A 24,053-nucleotide genomic window follows, 5' to 3' on the forward strand; every position below is an offset into this window, starting at 1 on the left:
TTGAGGGTGTGTGAGAGGCAACTGATCTATGTTTTTTTCTCCCTCTCTTTCTCCCTCCTTTCCCATCTTTCTAAAAATAAATAAATAAAATCTTGTTTAAAAAAAGAAAGAGCTTAAGCAGAATTAAACCAATGGTAAAACAAAGTACAACATCGCCACTGATTCTTAAAATTACACAAAGACGACAGATTATTAAAATAGTCTTAAAAGAACGCCTGATTCAAATACGTCTTTGCGTAAGTGTTTTAACAACATCGTTTCTCTTTATTCTGCATTTATTTCTTCTTTCTTTCCTAGATTCCTTTGCTTTATATCCCGTTCCTGCCAAGCACAGGAATCTGGTATACTCAGCCACTCGGAATGGACATATTATGTAAATATGGAGGCATGTGGCTTCGTTGTGAAATAGTTGCGAAGCTATATGTTTCCACTCTCTAATTACATTTTTTATTTTTGTCAGGATAATATACATACATCATTTTTAAAAATTAAGTAGAGCCACCAGCAGCCATCACTTCCCGGAACCAGAGTGACACCCCCCAGGGGCAGCCCCTTCCCATTCCGGCGTGTCGCTCCACACTCCCGAATAATATCATTACACAGAGATTTTTTATTTATCAATCTCAGGCGTTATCTATTGATCTCATATAATGGCAGAGGAGGATTTAATGCTCTTATCTCATCCCAACCCTCACTTCTCCTCCCTTCGTCTTCCCAACGTGATTATGTCATAATTTTTAGTTAGTTTCATTTCAGGGTTTACAGGATTTTAACTATGTAAATTGTATTTACTGCCAACCCTTATAAACTTCTATAATTAAATTTTATCTCCTGTTTTTTTTCCAGAGTTGACGAATGCCGTGGGTTTTCATTTGATTAGCTTTCTAAGGCATTGTCTCTAACGCTTCCCAAACTTTGCAGCGGGGTCGTCGCGTCACGGCATCCCGCCTCTCTCTGGCCACTACTTTCCACGTGGTCAGACCCAGCAGCTGACCCCGCAGCTCCGTTCTCGGAGCAGCCTCCTGGAGACCTGTCCTCCTCCCCACTCACGGGGTGGCCCGCTGGCGCCCCAGACTGCCCTTGATCCCTCTCCTTGTCAGAGATGCACCAGGGCAGCCTCGCCTTCTTTCTTGGTGGACTCCCTCGGGTTGGGGGAGCACTTCCTCTGGTGGCCTCCCGGGAAAGGCTGCCTAGGAGGTGAATTTCTTGAGACCATGCACGTCGGGAAACCTCTTTATTCTACTTTCACAGTTGATTGACAGTTTGGGTGTGAAAATGCCAATGGGAATCGTTTTCCCTTAGAATTTGGAAAGTTTTGCCTCATTGGCTCCCAGCTTCTGGATTCCTTGTGTATGACCCACTTTCCCCTTCGCTTCAGCGTCTATGAGCTTCTCATTATCCACCGTGTTCTGAAACTTCCCCGGGATTACAAAGGTGTGCGGCACTTTCCATTCGTGCACCAGGTGCACAGAGCGCCTTTTCAGTCTGAAGACTCGCATCCCTCATCTTGAGACATTGTACTGTGTCTTTCATCACTGCATTCCTTTTATTTCCTGTGTTCCAACAGTTTCATCTCTTCTGTTTTGTGTTTTGTTTTTCTTGGTCTTTCCCCCCTATTTCTTTAAGATTGCCTCAATTGTATCTTCCAACTCTTCTATTGATTTTGTTTTTAATTCTATCACATAGTTAATTTCCAACTGTCTCTTCTCTCGTTCTTTGGTTCTTTATAAGCATCCTATTCCATAGATACAGTGTCTCCTCGTTCCTCTGGGGATATTAAATAATGGCTCGTTTGTTTGGTTACTTTGGTTTTTAATTTTCTTTTATGCTTCCTAAATTAACTCCGTGTCCCCTGAGTTCTCTTTCGTCTGTCGCATGTTTTGGTCTCTGTCTTTCATGTTGGAAGCTTTTCTGCACACGCCTGGGGATCCCTGGGCGCTGATCAAATGTGAAAGTAGGGCACTGAGATGGAAACTCCCGTGTGCCAGGGCGGAGCGCGTCGGTTCAAGGGCTTCACTGTTACAAGCGATGCGGGGACCCAGCCATTTTGCTTGGGTTCTCCCAAATAGTAGCACCTGTAAGTCTTTTCTTTGAGGCCATTCACTTTTTCCAGAGAAGGATCCACAACTGTCCTGGTGGTCCGTTACGCACGACTATACCAGGGTCTTCATAATCGGGCAGTAAAAGGAGGCTGTGAGCCTCACGAGTCAGGACGCGTAGACTATTATTTAATTCCCCTGTTTCAGAATGCGTCTCCTTCTACTCTGGACTGCATGTCCCAAGATTTGGGGCCTCCCTGGCTTAGTTTCTCCACACAAACTAAACACCACCGCCACCCCCCCCCCCACGCCCCGTGCCAGGGCTAGAAAAAGATTGTTAACTAACTATAGGGAGGGAAAGAGTAATACGATGCTGAACTGAAGTCAGAAAACTCTATTGCTCTTCTCAACTCTGCAACAAATTAGTCACATTACCTTGGGTGATGTTACATAATGACATCCTTGAATGAGTCACATAATGACATCATTGGGTGAGTCACATACTCTAGCTGGTTGGGCTGGAGTTTTCCGGACCGCAAAATGAGCACAGAGTCTTGCTTCATCCCCGCTGGCGAGCCCTGTAACCTCTCCACCTGAGCGTCCTTCACTACGGCACCTCACGGAGAGGCTGAAATAAGGGATGAAATGTATTTAGGAGAATTTCCTTGACAAGCATTACCACGCTCTTAAATTTCGCCACGTTTTAGTGCTTGCTCCTACGTACGGTGATCTTGGCTTTGGTAAGGTGGGACCCGCAGCTCGGCGTCTGCGTCAGAGCCTCTCTCTCCCCGCCCCTCCTTTCACATGTCTGCAAGGTTTGGCCCTTGAGAGGCCCCGCAGCTCCACCCCATAGGCGGGGCCGAAGGTTCCCACGAACCTCAGGCAGGAGGGTCTCCCAGACGCCCGCCCCTCCTCTAGCGGTGCGGAAGGTCAGAGGCCGCTTTGGGGCCGACACCCTGGACAACGCCCGGGCTCCATCTGGCAGTGCTGGCGCTGGGATCCACGAAATTTGGGCCGAGAAATCTAGAATTAAAACGTTCTTCATCTTGACTTTGCATTATGATTAGGGCATTATTCATTATGGAAAATGTTTATATCGCATGGTTGAACCAAAAAAAAAAAAGTACTGGATTTGGAGATTTGACAAAAAAAAAAACAACCCTGAGTTTACGTCTGATTCTTTTTTTCCAGCTGTGTGAGCAAGTCCCTTACCCTCGCTGAGCCTGAGTTGCCACTTCTGAAGGCCAGGCTGAAAGCATTTTACAAACACCAAATAAAGTGCCACCCAACTGTAAAGTATTACCGTTGCCATTGTTACTGTTCTGTTTGGTCAGGGAAACCCGCATTTCCTGCCGCCTCTCCTGCCTGCTTTGTAACACCCAGCAGTCCCAGGATTAGACTTCGCTTTCCAAAAAAGACTTTCATCCTTTTCTTCCCCCTCTAAAACAAATGAATCCGGAACCAATCTACCTTAACCACCCAATATGCGCAGCCTCTTTTGTTCATGAACAATCTTAAGGTAATAAACTGGTGTGCCCCTGTGACCGAGAAAAATGTTGGAAGGAAATGGGTTTCCTTCTCAGGCTTCTACGGTGCCGTACCAAACAATAACAAGGGAAAAATTATTCAGCTAAATGTGCCTGACGTGCGTTGGCATCCAATATGCCACCCTCCTCGCCAGGCATTATTACTTATATACCTGCCTCGGAGAAGGGTTGCCTGGAAGAGCTACCCCGCTTTTATCGGACATACATTTTAGGGACTTTTAAATAAACTTGTACAGAAATGCAGAGCCGCACGTCTTCTAAACTTTGCTATTTCATCCGTCTGTACCAAGCACCGTGAAGCAAAATGGATGTGCCTTCAGCTTTCTACAGCCGTGGAAAATGAACCAGTCCACTTAACAATAAATGGTGGCTGGTTCAAACACATGACTGGTCTAGTGAAGAAGAAAGGAAAGTTGAGCTTAATGAAGTCCAGTGTCTGTGTCCCTGTGCACGGACAGGAAAGGACGAGTGTTTTATAACTGTTTATTGGAGTTAATGGTAATAAATTCCTCACTTGTGATGCATTAACTTTAATGTTTTCATTACTTGGTGATTTAGGTTTTCCCTTTTCACGCTGTAAATCATGTTGTCCCAGTAGCAGAGCAGGTCGAGTGCCTGCCATAATGTGCACCGTGCGCAGTGGGGAAAAGAATGTTCTCTCTCTCTCTCTCTCTCTCTCTCTCTCTCTCTCTCTCTCTCTCTCCCCAGCACTGTCTGACAAAAGATACTTGGTCTCATCCACTTTACTACTTTCTAAATAAGCAATAAAGACAGACAGACAGATTCATCTGACAGCAGCCTAGCAGAATATGACAGGGCCGAGTTCAGATCCTAGGGAAGGACAGTCTCCATAGTAACTTTCCAAATGTATTTGGTACTGAAGTTTTTTTTTCTTTTTCTTTTCTTTCTCTCTCTGTCCTTTTTTTCCATTTGCTGAGTGTGAGCCCTTGGTTAATGAGCTGTGCAAATAGATATTGAGATTTAGTGTTTTTATTTTGCAATTACTGGCTCAATTTGGTTGGAAACTTTTGGGTCTAGAAACATCACCCTCATTTTCCCCTCTCTAATTTATTTCCCTTGCAAAGTTTTGAGTTTTGTCAGATGGATCAGAAGAATCAAGCAAGATTTTCATCTCAAACGTGTGACTGCAAAGGGAGGTGATTTTTGTCCTAAGGTTCCTTATCAGCCTTCATTTTTCTGTCTCCATTTCCACGCTGCTGCACAGAGACACCCAGGGAGCTGGCCAGGAGCGGGGCCTGGTTTGGGAGTGCTGCTTCGTCCACTGGGTGATACATACCCGGTCAAAGCTACATGGCTAAGATCATTGCATTCCCATCCAGTACCTCCTGTTGGGGTGTCGGAGTTCTCATTAGATCCCACCCCGAAGTACCCCAGAGAGTCACAGTAATTAGTTTCTGAGTCATCTTCTTTATTTTCTGCTTTGTTTGCTTTAAAGTTTTCTCAATGCAGTGCTCTGATGATATCCGAATGTCTTTAACTAGAGAGACAGGAAGAAGACAAAATTATTGCCATTCCCTTCCCCCTTGGAATCTTTTGGTTTGGAGAGTAACCAGAATAGAGACTCCAGGTCCCAGTGTACCTAACGCTCCACACAGTCTCCACCGTCCGCACAGTTAAGTGCTCACGCACACGTAGGATGTTTACGTGGAGGATGCAGCAAACGTACCTGCAGAAGGTCAAAGAGAAATACCGGTTTTCAGGGAAATAAAAGAATACGACTGGGAAAACATTCCAAGAAGGGGCCAAATTCTCAGCCGTTCAGGGTCTCTCGCTCAGAAATTGCTGTCGACAGCTATTTTCTGAAAAGTATTCAATTATTCATTTAAGTTGTCAGCGCTTGGCTCGGTCCTTTGTCTCCTGACAGCTTCCTCTGAAGCCATTTGGTGCTTTCAGCTTTGGTGCGTTGGTGCTTCCCTGACGACGGTGGGGTCCGAGGTGAGAAGAATCGGTGTCTCGTGGAGGCTGTGAAACAGGCTCAGACGTTTAGTTCCCTCCGGTTGGGGTTCATAGTGTTTCTTCCCAGAGTGCTCCCCCAAGTCCTCTTTGCCCTCCTCCGGGCGTCCCCAGTACTGCTCTTCATCCTGACGTCGGCACTCCCCAGCTCCTCCTTGCTCTCTTGGCCGAAGCTTCCTTTCTTTCCCTTCGTTAACTTCTTATTGCGCATTACCAACCTGAAGATTAAAACAGTGAATATACAGAACAAAAATTACCGTTCGTGTCTCGGATGAAAATGATTTACCTAACAACTACTCACTCCCATATTGCCTTCTTAGATCACAAATCCCATTAGGCTGGAAGGGGTTTCGGTTCCGTTTAGCACACATTTATCAGGCACCTACTGTATACGCTGTGCCTTTGGGGACTTGGAGAGAAACAGGTACATGAGTAGTGAATCGCTCTACCCTCTATGAAGGGACCAGATTTCCTAGTAGCAGTTTCTTTTTTAGGCTTCAAAAAATTAAGTAATTAGCCTCAAACTCCCCGTAGTTTACTGTGTATATTTTAGCCAAGGATTCTTTGTAATCTCACATCAATTCAACAATTATTTACAGTCCAGCCCCACAGTGATGAGTCTCAGCTGTTCACATGGTCCAGTTCCTCCTCAACCTCATTGTTACTCTTCTGACCCAGACGGTTGTGCTGCAAGCGCTGGGCCACCCCCCAGATGCACAGCCGCATTGGCTTCTTCACTGCGACGTCTCGTTCACAGAGCATTTGCTTCCATAACGCCACGTCTCTTCCTATAAACGCAGGGGCTAGTATCACCCTCCCTCCCGTTTCTAGGCTATCCTCCCCGTTGCCTTCCCCCAAGACCCGCAGCTACAGTCCTCTTCCCAGGAGTAACAAGTTTCCATTTCCCTGTCCAAGTCTTCCGGCACCCTTACGTAGTATCTAATAGCTTGCGTGAACCTCAACCAAGAGACAAGAAGGGAAGTACTGGGGAAAGGGTTTAGGTTCCCTGGGAGCCGAGCCCGTGCTGTCATGTTGCCCTGTAGAAAATAATATTAGAGCACAGAAGAGGGCGTGTGTAATTCTACCTGGGGAGAGCGGAGAAAGGTTCAGAGAGAATGTGACGTTTCAGCCGAGTCTTAAAGGAGCACCCCCTACTCAGAACATGGAGATGGAGAGAGGGAACCGTCTTGTCCGACAGGGAAAACGGCAGCAAAGGCCTGCAAGGCGGAGAACACGGCGTGCTCCGGAAGGCAGAGTCTGTTAGCTACTGTTGCTGCAGTGTCGGGAGGTGCGGAGTTTGGGAGGAAATGAAACTGGGAGGCAGGGTGAAACCAAACATGAAACATCTCTGTGTGTGATGGAGAGTTCGGATTTCACCCTGTAAGTAAGGGAGAGGTTGAAGCAGGAATGTGGCATGACCACATCCGTTTCAGAAAGGTGGTTTCTGGCCACAGGGTGGTGAGCAGGTAGAAGGTAAACCAGTCCAAAAAAGATTTCAGACCCGGGTGAGTCTCTTTTCTTTTTCTTGCCTTTTCCCTACGTTCTTATCACAGTCCAGTGGAGTAATAAATAGACTTGAAAATGACATTTTGTCATTCATCTTTGAAGACAGGCTCTCAAGTGATATACATATAATGTGGTCTGCCTCTAGATGAGGGAGGAATACAGTGATGCTTCAAGGTGTGTAAAAAGACAACTTAGCATTTTAAATCCCCTCCTCCTCCTTTTTAGAATCACGAGGCCATCTAAGCGTTGCTGCCTGGATTTTACCAGGATTCTCACTTTTACTGTTGCCGCTCGCTGCAGTTTGGCTGCTCAAGAGACTCTATATAGTTAGATCTTTGTGTTTCTATATTAAAGGATGAGTTTCCAGGATAAAAGTCAAGCTGAGGGTGCTGGGCTACAGAGAGGTGACTTGGAGAAATCAGAAGACACAGAGGCTTCCTGGGTTTAAGCAGTTTGTGCAGACATCACATGGATTCTCAGCCTTTTCCCCACCGTAATGCATGTCCCGTGACTCGCTTCCGCGGAACACCCACAAGTTTGAAGAGACAGTTTTCTCCAGAAAGTAAAGCACTGTGGGAATTCTCCCTCCCTCTCTCTGAATTTAATGAGTTTACATTTTTTAAAAATCAGTCATTTTACATTTAAGGAATAAAAATCTTTTTAAAAAATACAAGGAGTGAAAGAATTTTGACAAAGTTTACATTTCTTTCTGCAATAGCTTTTAATAATTTATCTCATCGTATTTTTTGCAACGTTGAAATACATTTTCAGCACCCATTACAACCATGAAATTAAGAAGCAGACTGTCAATAATGAACCTCAGAGGAGACTGATTTACTTCCTATAAAAAAAAACTCCGTGGTATTACAAGCATTACACAGTAATGCTACATAACTACCTTTCGTCACAAGAATCATCACTAAAGTTTTCTGGAAATGAGTCGACATAAGAATTAAATATTTAATTCTTGATAACAATGTTCCGTATTTTTAACTTCGGCCAGCTCTTCCTTTTTCATTGTGAAGATATACTTTAATAGTTTTAAAGCAGAGGCTGTTAGAGGGGGAAGGCAGGGACGGGTTGAAAGCAGGGGAGGGGGTCAGCCAAAGAGCCCAGACGCACGGCCCATGGACATGGACCGCGGTGTGGGCATTGCCTGAGGGAGTGCGGGGGAGTGCACGGAGGGGGGCAAAGGCGGGGAAATTGGGACAGCTCTAATAACATAAACAATAAAATCTTTTTTAAGATGTATTTATTTTTTTTAGAGAGGGAAGGGAGGGAGAGAGAGAGAGAGAGAGAGAGAAACATCAATGTGCGGTTGCTGGGGGCCATGGCCTGCAACCCAGGCACGTGCCCTGACTGGGAATCGAACCTGCGACACTTTGGTTTGCAGGCCACGCTCAATCCACTGAGCTACGCCAGCCAGGGCCAACAATAAAATATTTTAAATAAACAAAGCAGAAGCTGCTAGAATAGAGCCTAGATAGCTAAAACTGTACTCCTGAGTTCAAACGTACAGATAAGTTTTTTGTAAATAGTTCTCAGTAAATTATCCTCCCTCCCCATCCCCCTGCCCCAGTTCTTATAAAACTTTGGTCAAGAGCAGAGCTAGATCCAGGCGGATGTATATGCCAGACAATAGCAAGAACAGGAAAGCCCAACTACCACTTTGTGTTTTAGAAACAGAAGGCAATGCAAAGGTACTCAACGTTGCATTAAGAAAAGTTTTCACAGGATACTATTTAGACAGTCACAAAGGTTAAGAAAATACTAATATCAAAGTACATATGACTACAACGTTAAAATACACAAGAACTACACATGAATCGGGACTATTTTCCCGTTCTACACATGAATTTTGCTCTTCATCTTCATAGGGGTGGTTACACAACACCTAGTCGTTTCTTAGGACATCTCTGATGAAGTCTGGTGATTCTCTCCTAAGGAACCTCTCACTTCTGGTCCTACCTTGGTCATTGTGCTATTTCAAACTAGTGCCATATCGCCATGATGTTCTGAGCTAGAAGACACATCCTGTGTGTCGTGCCGTCCCCTCGATGGAACCAGCAAGGAAACGAACAGTCTGCTCCCAGGGCTCCCGCACGGAGGGCACCCTGGCCAGCAGCTACTGGTAGCGAACAGGGCATTTGCTGCCAGGCCAGCGCCAGCGCCATGCCCACAGCACGCCTCCTGCACTGCCGTGCAGCATCAGTCTGTCCGTCAGCCCCGGGTGAGAGCCCTAAAGCCTCGGGCCTGGAGGCCTCCCTGCCCGCCACCCCGAGCCAGTCGCCCCACATGACCTCGGTGTGTCACCCGTTGGCACCACCAGCCGTGCGCAAGCCCGGGCAGCCAGCTGTGAGCCCCACCTGGCTCCTCATCATTGGCCAGGCCACGGCCTTCACGAATTCTTGATTGTCACAATAATAATAGCACATCGGATGTAGTTAGTCATCGTAGACTGTGGCATAAATATTATAAGCTGAAAGTCATTTTTAATTGACTTTTTCCCTTGAGGAAGCACATCAGAACACAAATGAATGCTATTATTAAGAAAAACTTGGAATCCATTCTTATTCTAAAAGTGAATTACCCAAAGCCTCCACCCTTTAAGTCAACACCTTAAACTGGTCAAAAGACACCAATGAGTCATGATACCACGGTTGAGAGTCGATGATTATTATATGTACTGAGTTAGTCATTCTTTAAGATGAACTGTGTGCACCTACCAGATGCTATTGCTATTACCATTTATTACGATGCCAGAAGTAGTGTGGAGAAGTTATCACACCTGGAATTGGAAGGGCTTTTTTCTGCTCCTTTCACTTCTTATGAGTCAAGTCCCACTGACAGCGACAACATTGAGGAAGATCTTTCCCTAAGACCACAAGCCTGTGAGACACTTAGTGCAAGAACAAGAACCTTCATCCTCCATGAATAGTAACGGTTTCTGGATGTCACCTTGCAGCTTAGCGTTACTGATCGAATGTTTCATGACGAGAAACCAGTTTGGATATCTGGCTTAACTTTTTCCTTTCTCTCTTTAAGCCAATGCTTCTTCCTTAAAGAGTGAGCGTCACGTCCAAGATGCCTGTGCATCCTCCGCCTGAACAGGGCTACGCTTTTCCAGACACCACTCTTGTGTCAGAAGAGGTTTTATAAACTCTGGGGGCCGAGCAGCATTTTTTGAGGGCCTCAGGTAGCTTCCTCTGGTGTTTGCTCTATCCTGTGTGGCCTTTGATTACATTCTCGTGCTTGCTTTCATTTCGCTCTGTGTATCTGTTGACCTCTGGGATCGGTTGACCTCTGGGATCTGTTGACCTCTGGGGAGACCTTGCTCTAGAAAGCAGTGCCACAGGTCAACCAGCCTGGACATATTAAAAAGTAAAGAAGAAATGTAAGGTCTTAAAGCAATTTTTGACATCAAGTATTAGAATAACCATACATCATGTCTGTTCCTTTTTCCATGTTTACGTGGGGTCTCTTTTGTGGGAGAGCGAGGCGGGGCGACCCGGTCTCTCCTCAGCCACTTCTGAGTGTGTCTCCTGACGGGAAGCTCAGGGGGGTGGAAGGAGCGTGGGCTTTTCCAGCTGAGCAACCTTCAGTTTCCCGTTCTACAAAGTACAGCTGATAATAATACATACCCCACAGGGTTATCGTGAAGTTTAAATGAGATGTAAAAACGCTTGATAAAATGTTGGATTAAAAACTTGTTCTTTTTTTTTTTACCATTTGTAGTAAGATATACTAGTTACAACTATTTTGTTCTTTGGTTATCTGCTTTTTCTTTGTGGTACTACTGGCCTGGCATTTACAGGAATTGTCTTTATCTTCAGTAGAACAAGATTTCGCCCACAGATTTTCGCACTATTTGGTCTGTCACCTGGATTCACAGGTTGCTTTAAAGGCCTTAAAACACCAAAGGGGCAGCAAGAGTCCACCAGGGTCGGCCGAACGCCGTCTCCTGTGTCGTTTGCTTGCTACAGGTGTGCGGTTTCTACGGTTTTCGGACGTCCTCCAGTCCAGCTCCGACGGCCGTGTTTTGTTTCTTTTTTTTTTTTTAAGATTTTATTTATTTTTTTAGAGAGGGAAGGGAGGGAGATAGAGAGAGAGAGAGAGAGAGAGAGAGAGAAACATCAATGTGTGGTTGCTGGGGGTTATGGCCTGCAACCCAGGAATGTACCCTGGCTGGGAATCGAACCTGGGACACTTTGGTTCCCAGCCCGCGCTCAATCCACTGAGCTACGCCAGCCAGGGCAGTGTTTTGTTTCTTAGCTTATGCAACAGCTCGTTAAAGAACTTGAGCACATTCCATTCACTTCCTTCCTTCCACCTGATACTCAATATATTTCTGCAGGAAATTAAAGCTGTTTGAGTGGTTTCTATGTCTTTGAAACTTTTAGATCCTCAGGCTATTATTAATGATTTAGGACTTTTTACCTTACCTGCGTTGGTCTAAATTCCTTACTAAGTGAAGCAAAATGACAGAGAAGTGGAAGGAATACATGTAAACTCGCGTGAATATCAAAAAGGAACCACGGGGCTGAAAGAACTGTATCTATAGGCCTGCCCCAAGGGACTAATAACAGGGAGAGTCATGGAAACCAGCTTCCCCGTCAGCATCCTGCTCAGGTGAACACGGCTCGCCAGATGCCTCGAACTGGCACTTATTGGCCGGTTCCTGCGAATTGAGAAAAAAAGCAAAAAGTAACCCAGAGATGTGAGACGCGGAGGAAAAACAGTAATGAACTTGTTAAAGAAGGCCACAGAAACCAAACGTCATACAAAGGAGAGGGTGTGATGAGCAGATCGGAGATCAACAACCCAAAGGACAGGAGAGCCCCACCCACCCACCCCGCCTGCAGTAGCTCTTCCCCTTTCGGTACCTTTGAGACATCGTGAAAGGTGTGCTTGTCACTTGGCTGCAGTGCACACACGCCAGCAACCTGCAAGGGAATTAGAACTTGACCATTCGCAGCCTTCAAGTATTAGATCTTCTCCAGCCTCATCCCCCCGACTCCCCAGGTCCCCTAGCACGCATGCTTTAAGGAAGGCACCTGGTAAACTTCCCCCTGCCTGAAATTCGCCCCTAGTAGCTATCAGCCTCTAGGCGGGGGTGTACTTGATTTGGTCCCCTTTTCATACAATGGAGAAGAACTTGAATTAAAGGAAAAGGGGAGGATGGGAGAAGTCCACAATGGGAGGTGGGGACTTGAAGAAAAGGTTTTTATAAAGGATGAACTGATTTCCACTTCAACCTGTGTTAGCGAGAGACCAAACCAGCCACCTCTAGTGAAAGTTCGCAGGCACCTGGTTTGTCCTGCAGGCGCTGCGGCCTTTTCGCAGTGGCCTCCTGTGCTATTAGCCTTGTGCTGTGGTTTTGCCAACTGATTTCTCCAATTCTCTCTTCTCAGTGGGCTAGAACGCAGCTGATTAAATAGGCCGTGACTCACATAAGCTCCCGTGTCTTTTTTATCGACTGCCTCACGGAAATGTATCGCACTCCAAAGGTCCCCGTTGCTGTTGCTGTGCATAGCTGACTGACAAGTCACGTTTAGCACGGAGAGATGGAATCCCACTCTGTCGTTTTTATTGCTGAGTTGGGGATGGGTGGGATTCAGGGTTTAAAGGAATTCGGATGAGGCAAGAGAGATGTCTGAGAATTTCTTTTATCTTTATCTGCCATGAAAGTTGGGTGGCCATCACTTCTGGGTAACACACTTCTCTGTTGATCTTATCTTTATGGCCCCACATCCTTCGACTAAGTGAATCTTTTCTTTATAGAGACTGTTCTGACAGTTTTAGTTAAGCGCAGTGGTAGAGAGAGATTATGACGCTAACGTAACTCTGTTTTGTGCTGATAGAACATGATACACCCTTAGGTTTATCCAAGCAGGCCATTTATTCCCAATAAACCTAAATCGTTTCTTTTTTTTTTTTTTTTTTTTTTCATTAAGGTGGTGACATCTTTTTTCAGGTAGTGGACAAAAAGCCTTGATTTCTTGTTTAAGTATACTTAAATAGAAGTGGTTTTGCTTTAAAGTCGTAATTGTGTCTCTTCCTATTCTTATTCTCTCCTCACAAAGTGTTTACATACTTTTATTCTGCACTAAGCGGCCCTGCACGTCTGTCCCTTTGCCAGTAGGTGTCAATTCAGGCACACGAGACTCCTCCCCTCTCCGCGCCCGGGACTGCGGCCGGCCGACGCATGCGTCCTCGGGGTCGCCAGTTCTCGGGTAGCAGCACCGCGAACTGGCACCGGAAAGGGAGATGGCGTGATTGCCACAGTGGCTTCCCACCTCGGTCGTCTAGATCCCTCTGATAGGTCGCGGGGCCGCCGAGATTGTGCCCGGAGCCCACTTCACACGGAGAACAATTCTGTGACTGTGCGGTGCCCCGCACGGAGAAGGCAATCGAGAGCAGAGATCGATTTGATTTGATTTCCTGAGGGTTTTCCATAGCCATTCCGAACTGCACCTCGAATCCCATTTTTTTCCACTGCCCACAAGAGAAACCAGGCAGCAGAGTTCATCAGGACAGACTTCCTCTAATAAGAAAGCCACATAGCACATCTTACAAAAACACAGAGTATATAATACCCCATTTTCCAGCTCTGTGACTGTTCAGAATCTTGTTGGTAAATGACCAAGAAAGGAAATTCAGCAACTCGTTCCGTGCCCAATTTTAGAACACCAAGGGTGACGCCGCGGAGAGAAGGTGGAGATGGTGCTGTCTCCAGTCTCCCAGAATTAGCGATTTGAAGTTCAAGCATGTCCACCCCATTATGCCTTTGTTTTCTTGGTGGTGGCATTCTTGGGTTTCGGTTGGTAGGGAGAGAAAAGCCTCATGCTGATAATGTACTGAAAGTAAATGAAATTAAATAAGCGAAGCAGTGCTCATCACTACTTCCTTCCCCCCTGGGTAATTCAATTCAAGCTCTCTCTCTGATGGCAACTCCCAGGGACTGTCTCTGTCACCCCGCTGGGGCCTGGAGTCTTAACATCTAAATAAAAGTTTCACTCAAGCATTTTTTATGCTCCTGCCAGCAGGATCAGCGAGCTGGTGTGGGCACATTAATGTAATATTCATACTCACGGACTCTCCCCGCGCACGAGGCAATGTCTTCCCATTTTCATAATTATAGATGTTCCATAAAATGGCATTTAGATTTGCATTAAAAAAAGGAGGTTTGAATTCTAATAGAACGTTTAACGTGTCTCTTACGGTTCAGACTCTCAGCATCTTTAACAGGTAGCTATGTGCCTAAGTATAACAAGACCTTAAAAATAGAGAAAATGACCAAAAAAAAAAAAAACGTGGAAAGAAGAGATGGAAACTTCAAGCTTAGGGGAGCCTGTTTTTCTTATCTCCCGTGTTTTTCATTTAATTTTTCGGCCTCTGGGAGCAATTTTTTGACAGCGCTGCAGAGGATGGGCTCTGCTCCAGAGGGCCTCCTCAGACTTGCTGGGTCCTCAGCCCACCCGCAGTGGGATTTGTTTCTGTTCTCTCAGAGACCATTTTCAGAGAGAGAGTAGAATTTTCAGAGGGGTAGGAGGATGACAGGATTGCAGACAGACTCTCCTTCGCTGCTGTTACTCTCATGTGTGCTTCCCGAGACCCATCCAGGAGGATTCACAGCAGCCACGGGGTCTGCTAACTGTAACACACAGAAAGGGGATCAGCCCATGAACAAGGAAAGTGACAACAAGAACCAATAGGATAAAGAATCGCCTGATTCTTTATCAGACACAGTGGGGGGAAAAAAGAAAAGAAAAGCTCTTCTAATTCACATATTTAAAACTCAGCTTGGAACAGCTTAGAAGCAAGAGGTCATTTTAGTTGCATTTTACGTTGTCTTAAAATGTTATTTTTCAATAAAAAGTATGTAAAGCACTGAACAAAGTGGCCATCACTGAGTAAAAGTTAGTTATTGTAGGAGATACTCAAAAAATAATTGTGTAATTGAAAAAAAAGTTATTCCATCCAGAAGTCCCAAGATATTGTATAGGTCAGGGATTTTTCAACCGGTGTGCTACAAGAATCTTTAAAACATGCAATACCTGACTGTTTAGTCAGGGGCACTGACCTCTTTTCCCTTAGATTGTCAAATAAAAAAATGACAACGGCCAACACAATAGCCATTGGTGTAAATGGATCAGAGTTATACATAGTTTTTGTTAGATCAGCAAAACAAAAATATTTTTGGTGTGCCTCAGAATTTTAGCAATTAGTTTATGTGTACCGTGAGATGAAAAAGGTTAAAAATTGCTGGCATAGATTGTGCCTTAATTTGGTGTATATTTTGTTTGGTTTCTAAATTTTTTAAGAACAGACTAATCAACAGATAATACTAGCTCACCCCCTTCATTTCTCCTGACTAAGAAATATAAAATTATAGCCCTGGCTGGCATAGCTCAGTGGATTGAGCTTGGGCTGCGAACCAAAATGTCGCAGGTTCGATTCCTAGTCAGGGCACATGCCTGGGTTGCAGGCCATGACCTCCAGCAACCGCACATTGATGTTTCTCTCTCTCTATCTATCTCCCTCTCTAAAAATAAATAAATAAAATCTTTTAAAAAAAGAAAATGCAAAATATATTTTTTAAAAAGAAATATAAAATTATATTTTTAAGAGTTTTTGGATTTTTTGTTGCTTTTCCCTTTACTTTTTGAGGAGTAAATTCCTTCCTCCTTGTCTCTGTCCTTTGCCCCTCCCTTCTGCAAAATAAATATAAACTCCAGTGGTGGGAGATGGACTAGGATCTGGACTCCTCAATAAATTCCTACCTCATGAGGCTCATTGAAAGCCAAGAACGTTAGCAGTGTGCAATTAAAGACTGGTGTCGGTTCCAGTATCTTCTCTTTGTAAAGGCTTCTACCATTCTTGCCCTCTTCCCATACTTTGACAAAACCAGGATTTGGCAGTTATTGCCAAGTTCAGCTTGCAGAGCCCTTCTTTGTGTGAACAGAATAAAATTTATGTTCACGAAGGTGGCTGTTTGTTTTTTAAAAAGTGTATTTGTGTTTACGGCTCCTGAGGTAACTATGGCCGTGGTGAACACTGCCACTCAGTAAAGCTTGTCTATGTTCATTTGACTTCTGATTATTTCAGTGCAGGTTATCCAATTTGGAGCTTATATCCACAGCGAACTCTTGATTTCCTTTCCAATCAATACCTATTTAGGCTACCCACCCCCCTTGTAAAAACTAATGTATATTTAGATCATTTTAAGCAATTTTAGCATTAGATAGAATTAGGAAGAAAGAAGATGTGCTTTTCCCCGCAATCATCTAGAAGTTGTTTTATTTTGTGCTGTGTTTAAGCAATTGCCCTTCTGTACCCCTTCACTAATGTAGATGATCAAAAAGTAGCCTGAATAAATGAGAATTCTGTCAAGTTTCAACAAAGCATTTTGCTGTCGTTCCTTTCAGGAATGGAAGACATCATAAGAGGAGCTCAAGAGCTTGACAACGTCATCAAGCAAGGATACCTGGAGAAGAAAAGTAAAGGTACTGATCAGACCCATCAATGTCAGAACATTCCAGAAAGGAAGGGAAATGAGGAAAAAGAGGGCTAATGTAGCAGGCGCCTGCTCTGTGCCCAGTGCTGGGCCAGGCAGGCGGAAGGCAAAAGGAAGGGAAGAAGAGAAGTCTGGTGTGCGGGCTAAAGAGAGACGGCTCAGAATCTTCAGCAGATTGTGAGCTTCAGCCAGACAGGGTCTGCTCCTCCCCTGCTCACCTGGGACAGGACAAAAGCTTAATACGCGCTTGTTGAATGAATGAATGAATGAACGAGTGATATTCTTATTCTCATCTCTCAGTGTGCTCCCATGAAGAGTGAAAGTATATGGCCAAGAGTATAATTTTTGTATCACATGTGAAGCGGCCACTTTCAAATTCCAGAGGGGCGCAAATCTTAAGCCAGCTCTCATCTGAGTAGCGCAGGCTCCACGAGGGCCGGAGTCCCGGGTTTAACACTCGTCAGACACGTGGGCCTCGTACAAAGGAAGCCTTTCTCGTGCCTGTGGCCTACAGCGTCATTTTGATTTGCTAAAAGGCAACACACAACATCATGACGAATTTGAAAAGTACAAGATGAGATTTGAAGCTGACATAAAAGAAGATAGACAGCCGTGAGGGGTCAGAGCAGGCAGACCCTGTTTAGAACCTGGACCTTTCACTGAGCCAGTCCTCTGGGCCCCCGAGTCAATACGGGATAACCTGTGGGAGTGAACGGGAGGGTTTCACAGCCCATTAACCTGGGAAATAAAACAATAACACACTGGACTGTGCTGTTGGGTTTTACGGACTCTTCGGCGGCTGTGCTTACCTGAATTTATGCCCCTGACTGCTGTTCCGTTTAGATCATAGTTTCTTTGGATCGGAGTGGCAGAAGAGATGGTGTGTTGTCAGCAGAGGCCTCTTCTACTACTATGCTAATGAGAAAAGTAAGTGTTCTTCATTTGCACAGCAGCGCCTCACTCCTGGATACAAACACTTCGTAAATTCTCAAGCACTTAGATCTCATGATAGCAGTCCTTAACTAACACCCACAAAGAGACCTGCTCGGGGAAAGAAGTAGGCCTGGGTAAATGATACCTCGCCTATCACCCAACACTCAGATGCCAATTTAGAAGTTATCTCCCCTGGGCAGAGGGGAGCAAAGGGGAGGGAAAAAATGGGACAACTGTAATAGCATAATCAATAAAATATACTTTAAATAAATAAATAAAAATAGGATTTATCTCCCCTTAAACACTAGGATATTGTGGTCAGCATATCTAAGGCTTATCTTTTATTATGATTAATAACAGCATTATCAAGGTTGAACACTTTGGCATTCTTTTTTCCAAAAGAACCTTGAACTCTTAATAATATAGTTAAAAATGGAAACTAAATGAACTCTGAGAAAGATTTAAAGAGCTTACCAATGGCCCAGAAAAAGAACTCTCAAGTCCGGACTCTCTAAGAGCACGCTCCAAGCTTTATCCGGCTGACACCTGGGACGCAGTCCAGTGTTCATCCCTAGAGCCGAGGAGTGTGGAGGCCCAAAGAGTCGCTGTGCTCAGGGGACAGCCATCAGCCAGCTGGCAGCCCCAGCAAAGTGTCGACTCAGGCCAGAAGCAGTTTCTTAATCAGCCACCACTGACTCAGTCAAACATGACCCTCACGAGTTACCACTAGAAGATGCCCCACCCATGCTTCACACAGTTGCCTAACTCATGAGAAGGAATAGAAGATATAAGCCCAAGTTGAAGCACAAGGTACAAATGATCACTGCAGGTCAGGGGTGTCGAACTCATGTTCACCGGGGGCCACATCAGCCTCGCGGTTGCCTTCAAAGGGCCGAATGTAATTTGAGGACTGTATACATGTAACTACTTCTTAATTAGGGGCAAGGAGCTCAGCACCACTGCCAGATAGAAACAAGGTGCTGGCCAGATAGAACAAGGTGGAGGGTTGGATTCAGCCCAGGGGCCTTGCGTTTTCCACCTGTGCTGTAGGTGAATGCAAACTTTCAAATAGGATATCCTCTTACAGAGTCAGACTGCCTCAAACAAAGCGGGGATAAAGCAAAGTAAAACATCAATTCTTGTTGGGGCGGGGGTGGATTTCCTTGTGTTCCACTGTCTTGGTACAGAGGCCAGTAAATTCCTTCTTTCCCTCCGATCATTTTCTGTTTCTCCTGTCTCCCTTCTTTCCCAGATTTTTTCCACCCCCAATGCCTGGATATCCAGTCTAAGAGATTTGCACTTTATGCATCTTTGACACTAAGGTAGCAGAAAAGACTGCTACCTTAAAGGACTTGGAATCCCTAAGATTTGCCTGTGGGCTTTGAGACAGTTGCCCCACCCTGCCTGTCTGCCTATAGCAAGCATCACTGACCTTCACCTTGGGTTCGCCATCTTGGATTCCTCAGTCTTCCCCACCTAGGGGTAAAGGGTGGAGCCCTACCTGGAAATGTAGCAGCTTAGCTCCAAAACTGAGTAACGATTTCCCTACCCAACCTCAGCCCTCTTCCAAACCCGGTAACCACAATTTCTCCCCTGAATTCCAGGCATACCAGCCAGCCAGCTGTGATTTTCTTATTTTAAACCTTCGAACTAATATAACATTTATGTCTTCGTAAAAATGGTCATCATTTCCCTTGCATTTGAGTAGGTGGTTGGCATATCTGGACAGAAAATAATGTGTCGTGTCCGTTTATTCAGAATCCTTTGCACTCAAGGTGAGAGAGAACAGGAGCAGGAGACTAGGAGGCTTTTATTGACCATTTTGCTGTCAGGGTAAAATAAAATCTGGTGACCAAAGAAACAACAAAACATTTCAGTGGCCACTTAGAACAAGGCGAGATACTTTAACAAAAAAGATTCCGGTGTCAAAAAGCACCGTTGCATGGCTCCCTCCTCGCCAGTTACTTCTTATTGTGCCCCAGACGTTTTCTTAGTGAGTACAGAATGTTTGTGTATTTCTTTTAGCTCAACCAGGTAAGGACAGAATCTTTTTTTCTTCTCTTTTAACTTTTGTCAGACCACTGCCATCCTCACCATCATCATTAGCAAAATTCACTTAGTAAGCAATTCATTCTGCGATCCAGGACGCAAAGCATCGGCCAAACGCCGTGGTGCCTGCCCTCTACACGTTCTGCCCCAACCACACCATGAGGACCCAGAATCCTTGGCAACCACCTCTTCTTTGCCTACTTCTCATATTGTTTTTAAAGGAGTGCCAGGAGGAGTACTATCTCCTTTCTCTCACTTAGGGTCCTTTGCCTTTTATCTCCTTCCTCATCAGCTAGTGATGCTCAACCGTGCTCTGCTACTTCCCAATCTGACCTCTTGGAAAGAGGGTAAAGTACTGAGTTTTAGTTATTCTCCCTCCAGCATTCGTTGCTACTGACCAGCAGGCAGGAGGGGGAGAATGGTCTAGCCCCAGTGCTGCCGAGGGCATAGCAGGTGGTCCTGGGAACTCCTAACGCCCCTGTGCTGCTGCCCTCCCCTCCAATGCGAGCTCTGCTGGACCCGATAATCATGTTTCATTTCTGTAACAGCCTTCAAGGGCCTCACGTTTACAGCCACGCTCTCCCTGCTGTAATAACTCCTTCTTTCTGTTATTATAGATATCTTAACATTCTAATAAATTCTCTGTCTCCGTTGTACTCTTTTGGCAAAATAACCTTCCATGTAGCATTTCCCTAGCTTGGCAGTGATATCTGCCTTGCTGTCGCGGTAGCCTCTTCTTAAGCTTCCCTAATAACCCTTCCTTGACTGTTGTGGGTCCTCAGGGACGTGACAGCTGTTCCCGTGCTTTTATTTTACACACCAGAGAAGACGTCTTCCCTTGGCAGTTGTGTCTCTCAGGGGATGCAGGGAGCTTTCCTGTCTTGCAGGCAAGCAGCCCAAAGGGACCTTTCCCATTAAGGGCTACAGCATCCGGATGGCCCCCTACCTGCGGAAAGATTCCAAGAAAGAATCCTGCTTTGAACTGACCTCCCAGGATAGACGCAGCTATGAGGTAGGATGACCCGAGGAGATGGCGGTCCTCACTGGCACTGCCGTGTCCCTCCGCGTTGCATGCGAGTGTGGCTGCTGTGCCGGGTTCCATCCTTTCTCTGACACCTGCTCATCTTCCACCAAGATCTTATTTCTCGACATGTCCTCCCCTTCACTGTGTTGTGCCCTCCCTTCTCCTGCCCGTTGCCAGTCGCATCCTAGCTGCTGCCTCTGCTGGGCTTCCGTCTCCTCATCCCTCCCGCTCCTGGTCTCACTCACTCCAGAGCCGAGAGGCCGGTCCAGTGCAGCCCGCAATCCAATTCCTCATTCACAGCCTCTCCTTTCACAGCTTTAATTCCCTTTCTATTTTTCAACGGACTATCTTCACTTCTTTCCCTGAAATCCAGAACAAGAAAAATCTGACTGTCGAGTGAAAACTAATTTATTTTCCCATATTCATTTTGCTATCCAAAATAATCTTCCCGTGTGTGGATGCACCACATATCTCTGGAAGGATTTCTAAGATAGTGGTGACACTGATGACTGAATAGTAGTAGCAATAACGGAGGGAACGGACCTGGGGGGTGGAGTGAGGAAGAGTTATTCCTCCCTGTATTCATTTGTAATAATTTTGATATAATATAAAATACAACACGCAATGTATTTATTACCTATTACAAAATCAAAGCAATAAAAAAAATCCAGCTATGAGAATATAGTGATTTTCACCAAAAATATATTTGTGTGTGTGTGTATACATATTATTTCCTGCTCATTGGTAATTTGTATCTCATCAAAATTTTACTGAGACAATTTAGAAAACCTTTAGCTAGCTGGTGAAAAAGGGAAAAACTATGCTAAGGTTACTATTAACCACTTATGTAACCCTTCGACTCCGAGGTTTTCTCCACGTTCATCCTTGTATGTTTCCACAATATTTTAACCCTTATTTTGTTAAATGTCCTAGGTCTTCATTATATAATGTTAATTTTTTAATTTAAATTATTCTATAGATGTATGCACTGGGTATGTATCTAAGTTATTTTTAGTATTCCATTCTGATGGTGCATCATCCAGGCAAAAATGTATGTGACAAGTCTAAATCCATGTCCCTAGACATTTTTTATAGAAATGTGTTTTTAAGAAATCGAGAATGACAATGTCTATTAATAAGTATTAAGTAGGAATATAGGTTTCTAATACAGCACACACCTTTGTCTTACCCTAATGGCCAGGTAATAAAAATGGTTTTCAGGAGCAGTCATTTCTCGTTGATTCGTTTAAAATTAAAAAATCACTAAGAGCTGATGCCTGACTGGCCTGCTTTGTGCATCAGAATGTAGAGTTTGTTTACTTCCTCTTCTCTTTGGCCCGTTGAATCCAGGCCATTATCATGGTCCGTGGACTCTTCCCCTGCAATCCCCTTTGGATCTTTCCCTTCTTATTATCTCCACAGCCATCACGACAGCTAGGTCCTCATCGCTTCACCCAGAGGATTAGTTAAATAGCCTTCTGGTTGGTCTTCAGTCTCCAGTTCCTCCCTATTCCAGCCTCTCCTGCCCAGAACTACTGAGCCCCCCGCTCCTTTTGCTACGATAGACAGTGGCTTCCTATTGCCTGCACCGTGAGCCCGCACTCCCGGTTTCATCGCTTCTCCTCTGACCCTCAACCCTCCAGCTTCATCGGTAGTTGTTCTCCAATCAAGCTGATCTGCCTCCCTTCCCCGTACATGACGGTCTCATTCCTAATACTTTGCACATGGTTCTCGCTCCCTAAACTGTCCAGTTTCCTCCACCAGCTCCCAATAACTCTTTTTAAAATCCAACCAGAACAGCCCTAGCCAGGTAGTTCGGCTGCCTGGAGCATCATCCCGATACTCTAAGGTTGTGGGTTCGATCCCCAGCCCGGGCACATACAAGATGCTTCTTGAATGAATCAATGAATGCATAAATAAGTGGAACAATGGGTCTCTCTCTCTCTCTCTCTCTCTCTCTCTCTCTCTCTCCCCCCCCCCACCCCCACCCACCCATCTCAAAATCAATACATGCATAAAAAATGCAGCCAGAGCAGTATTACTTCCGCAAGCTTCCCTGCTTACTCCAGGTGGCAAGTGCTCCTGATCCTCTCTCAGCATTCAGCTGTCATCAAATGCACCTGCTTTGCAGTGTTCCCACTTCCAGTGTGTGTGTTGTCTCCATAACAGATGCATTATTCCTTGAGGTTAGGGGTTGTGGTTGCTTTCTTTTCTTAGCCTCTTATGAAAGACATGTCTGACGATGAATGAATGGATAATCAAATGAATGCACACGGACATGAATTCTGAACTCAAATAGCTGCCAACGTTGGGTATACAAAATTGCCAAAGGGAGAGATCACTTTGAATATTTTGGCCTTTTTTCAAAATGTTAAGCAGGAAGAGAATCCTGAGCTTTCAACGTGACTCTGAAACTTAACTCACAAGTTGCCTCCCTTGAACCTCCCAGTAGGATTCATGGAAATGTTAGTGAAGATGAAAAATTAATTCATTAATTTTTCTCTAGTTTACAGCTATTAATCCCGCTGAAGCCAGAGACTGGGTGGATCAAATAAGTTTCTTATTAAAGGGTAAGTGTCATTATTAAAGAAACAATACTTGAGTGGATTTGCTGTTGAAGTTACATGGCATAAATATAATCCACATGTCTGAATGTGTGTTTTTCTCCTGCCCCCTTCTCCCCTCCCTACCACACTCCTTATGTTATAACAACAAATAGTGCCACGTGTAAATCGGAAGGTAAAGAAACCGTCAACCTGGAGATGACCACTGATGTCATTCCAGTGCGTCCACCTACCTACGGGCAAGTCTGGAATATTCATAATCACTAGAAAAGGAGATTCTGAAAACCAGCTCAGGTCAAGTTACTGTCTACTAAGCCCTTATATTCCGGAAAGGAAATTTGTGATATCAAACTTAAGTCCTCCAGTTGCCGTTTTGGTCTTAGAAATCTAAACTCATCCAGGTGGCCTTCAACAACATTGGCCATTAAAAACAAACTGCTGTCCCCAACCCACAACAAAACGTTCCTTGCCTTAGGATGGGGAGAGTCCTGCCTGGAGATGTTGAATGACTGCTCTTAGAGTACCCTCTGCTGGCCAGCCTGCAGGCACAGCAGTGGCCGTGGCCCAGGAAGCCTTGTCTGGGTGTGGCCTGGCAGGTGGAAGTAGCCAACCTTGTGTCTGTCGCTTGGCATCCGATGACCCTCGCGACAGTACAGATCATGGCGGGACCCTGCCTCTGCAGAAAGACAGAACTTCCAACTCCGTGCATGGCCCACGATGGGGGGGGAGGTGGGGGGAGCACATCCACCTCAAACCACCAAGCCTTTGCCTCTCTGTTTTTCATTCTGCTCCAAGATTTTACTGTGGATAAAAAGGAAGGAGCACCCGAGCTTTAATTACAAGAATTGCCTATTTTACTCAGTTTATGCCTTTGCTCTCACAAAAACAAACTATCGCTTC

At 45.1% G+C, this 24,053-nt stretch overlaps 1 protein-coding gene across 1 annotated transcript in view; it reads left to right on the forward strand.

The window, feature by feature from the left end:
- Window positions 1–24,053, forward strand: part of SKAP1 (src kinase associated phosphoprotein 1) — a 265,183-nt gene that overhangs the window by 200,799 nt on the left and 40,331 nt on the right. The window contains exons 5-8 of the mRNA XM_045836790.1: window positions 16,495–16,572; window positions 17,427–17,510; window positions 20,453–20,577; window positions 23,096–23,159. Of these exons, the coding sequence (XP_045692746.1) occupies window positions 16,495–16,572; window positions 17,427–17,510; window positions 20,453–20,577; window positions 23,096–23,159 (351 nt within the window). The remainder of the gene's footprint in view (window positions 1–16,494; window positions 16,573–17,426; window positions 17,511–20,452; window positions 20,578–23,095; window positions 23,160–24,053) is intronic.

This window comes from Phyllostomus hastatus, unplaced genomic scaffold (genome assembly GCF_019186645.2).
Source record: "Phyllostomus hastatus isolate PE091 unplaced genomic scaffold, TTU_PhHast_1.1 phas_contig_210, whole genome shotgun sequence".
Lineage (NCBI taxonomy): Eukaryota > Metazoa > Chordata > Mammalia > Chiroptera > Phyllostomidae > Phyllostomus > Phyllostomus hastatus.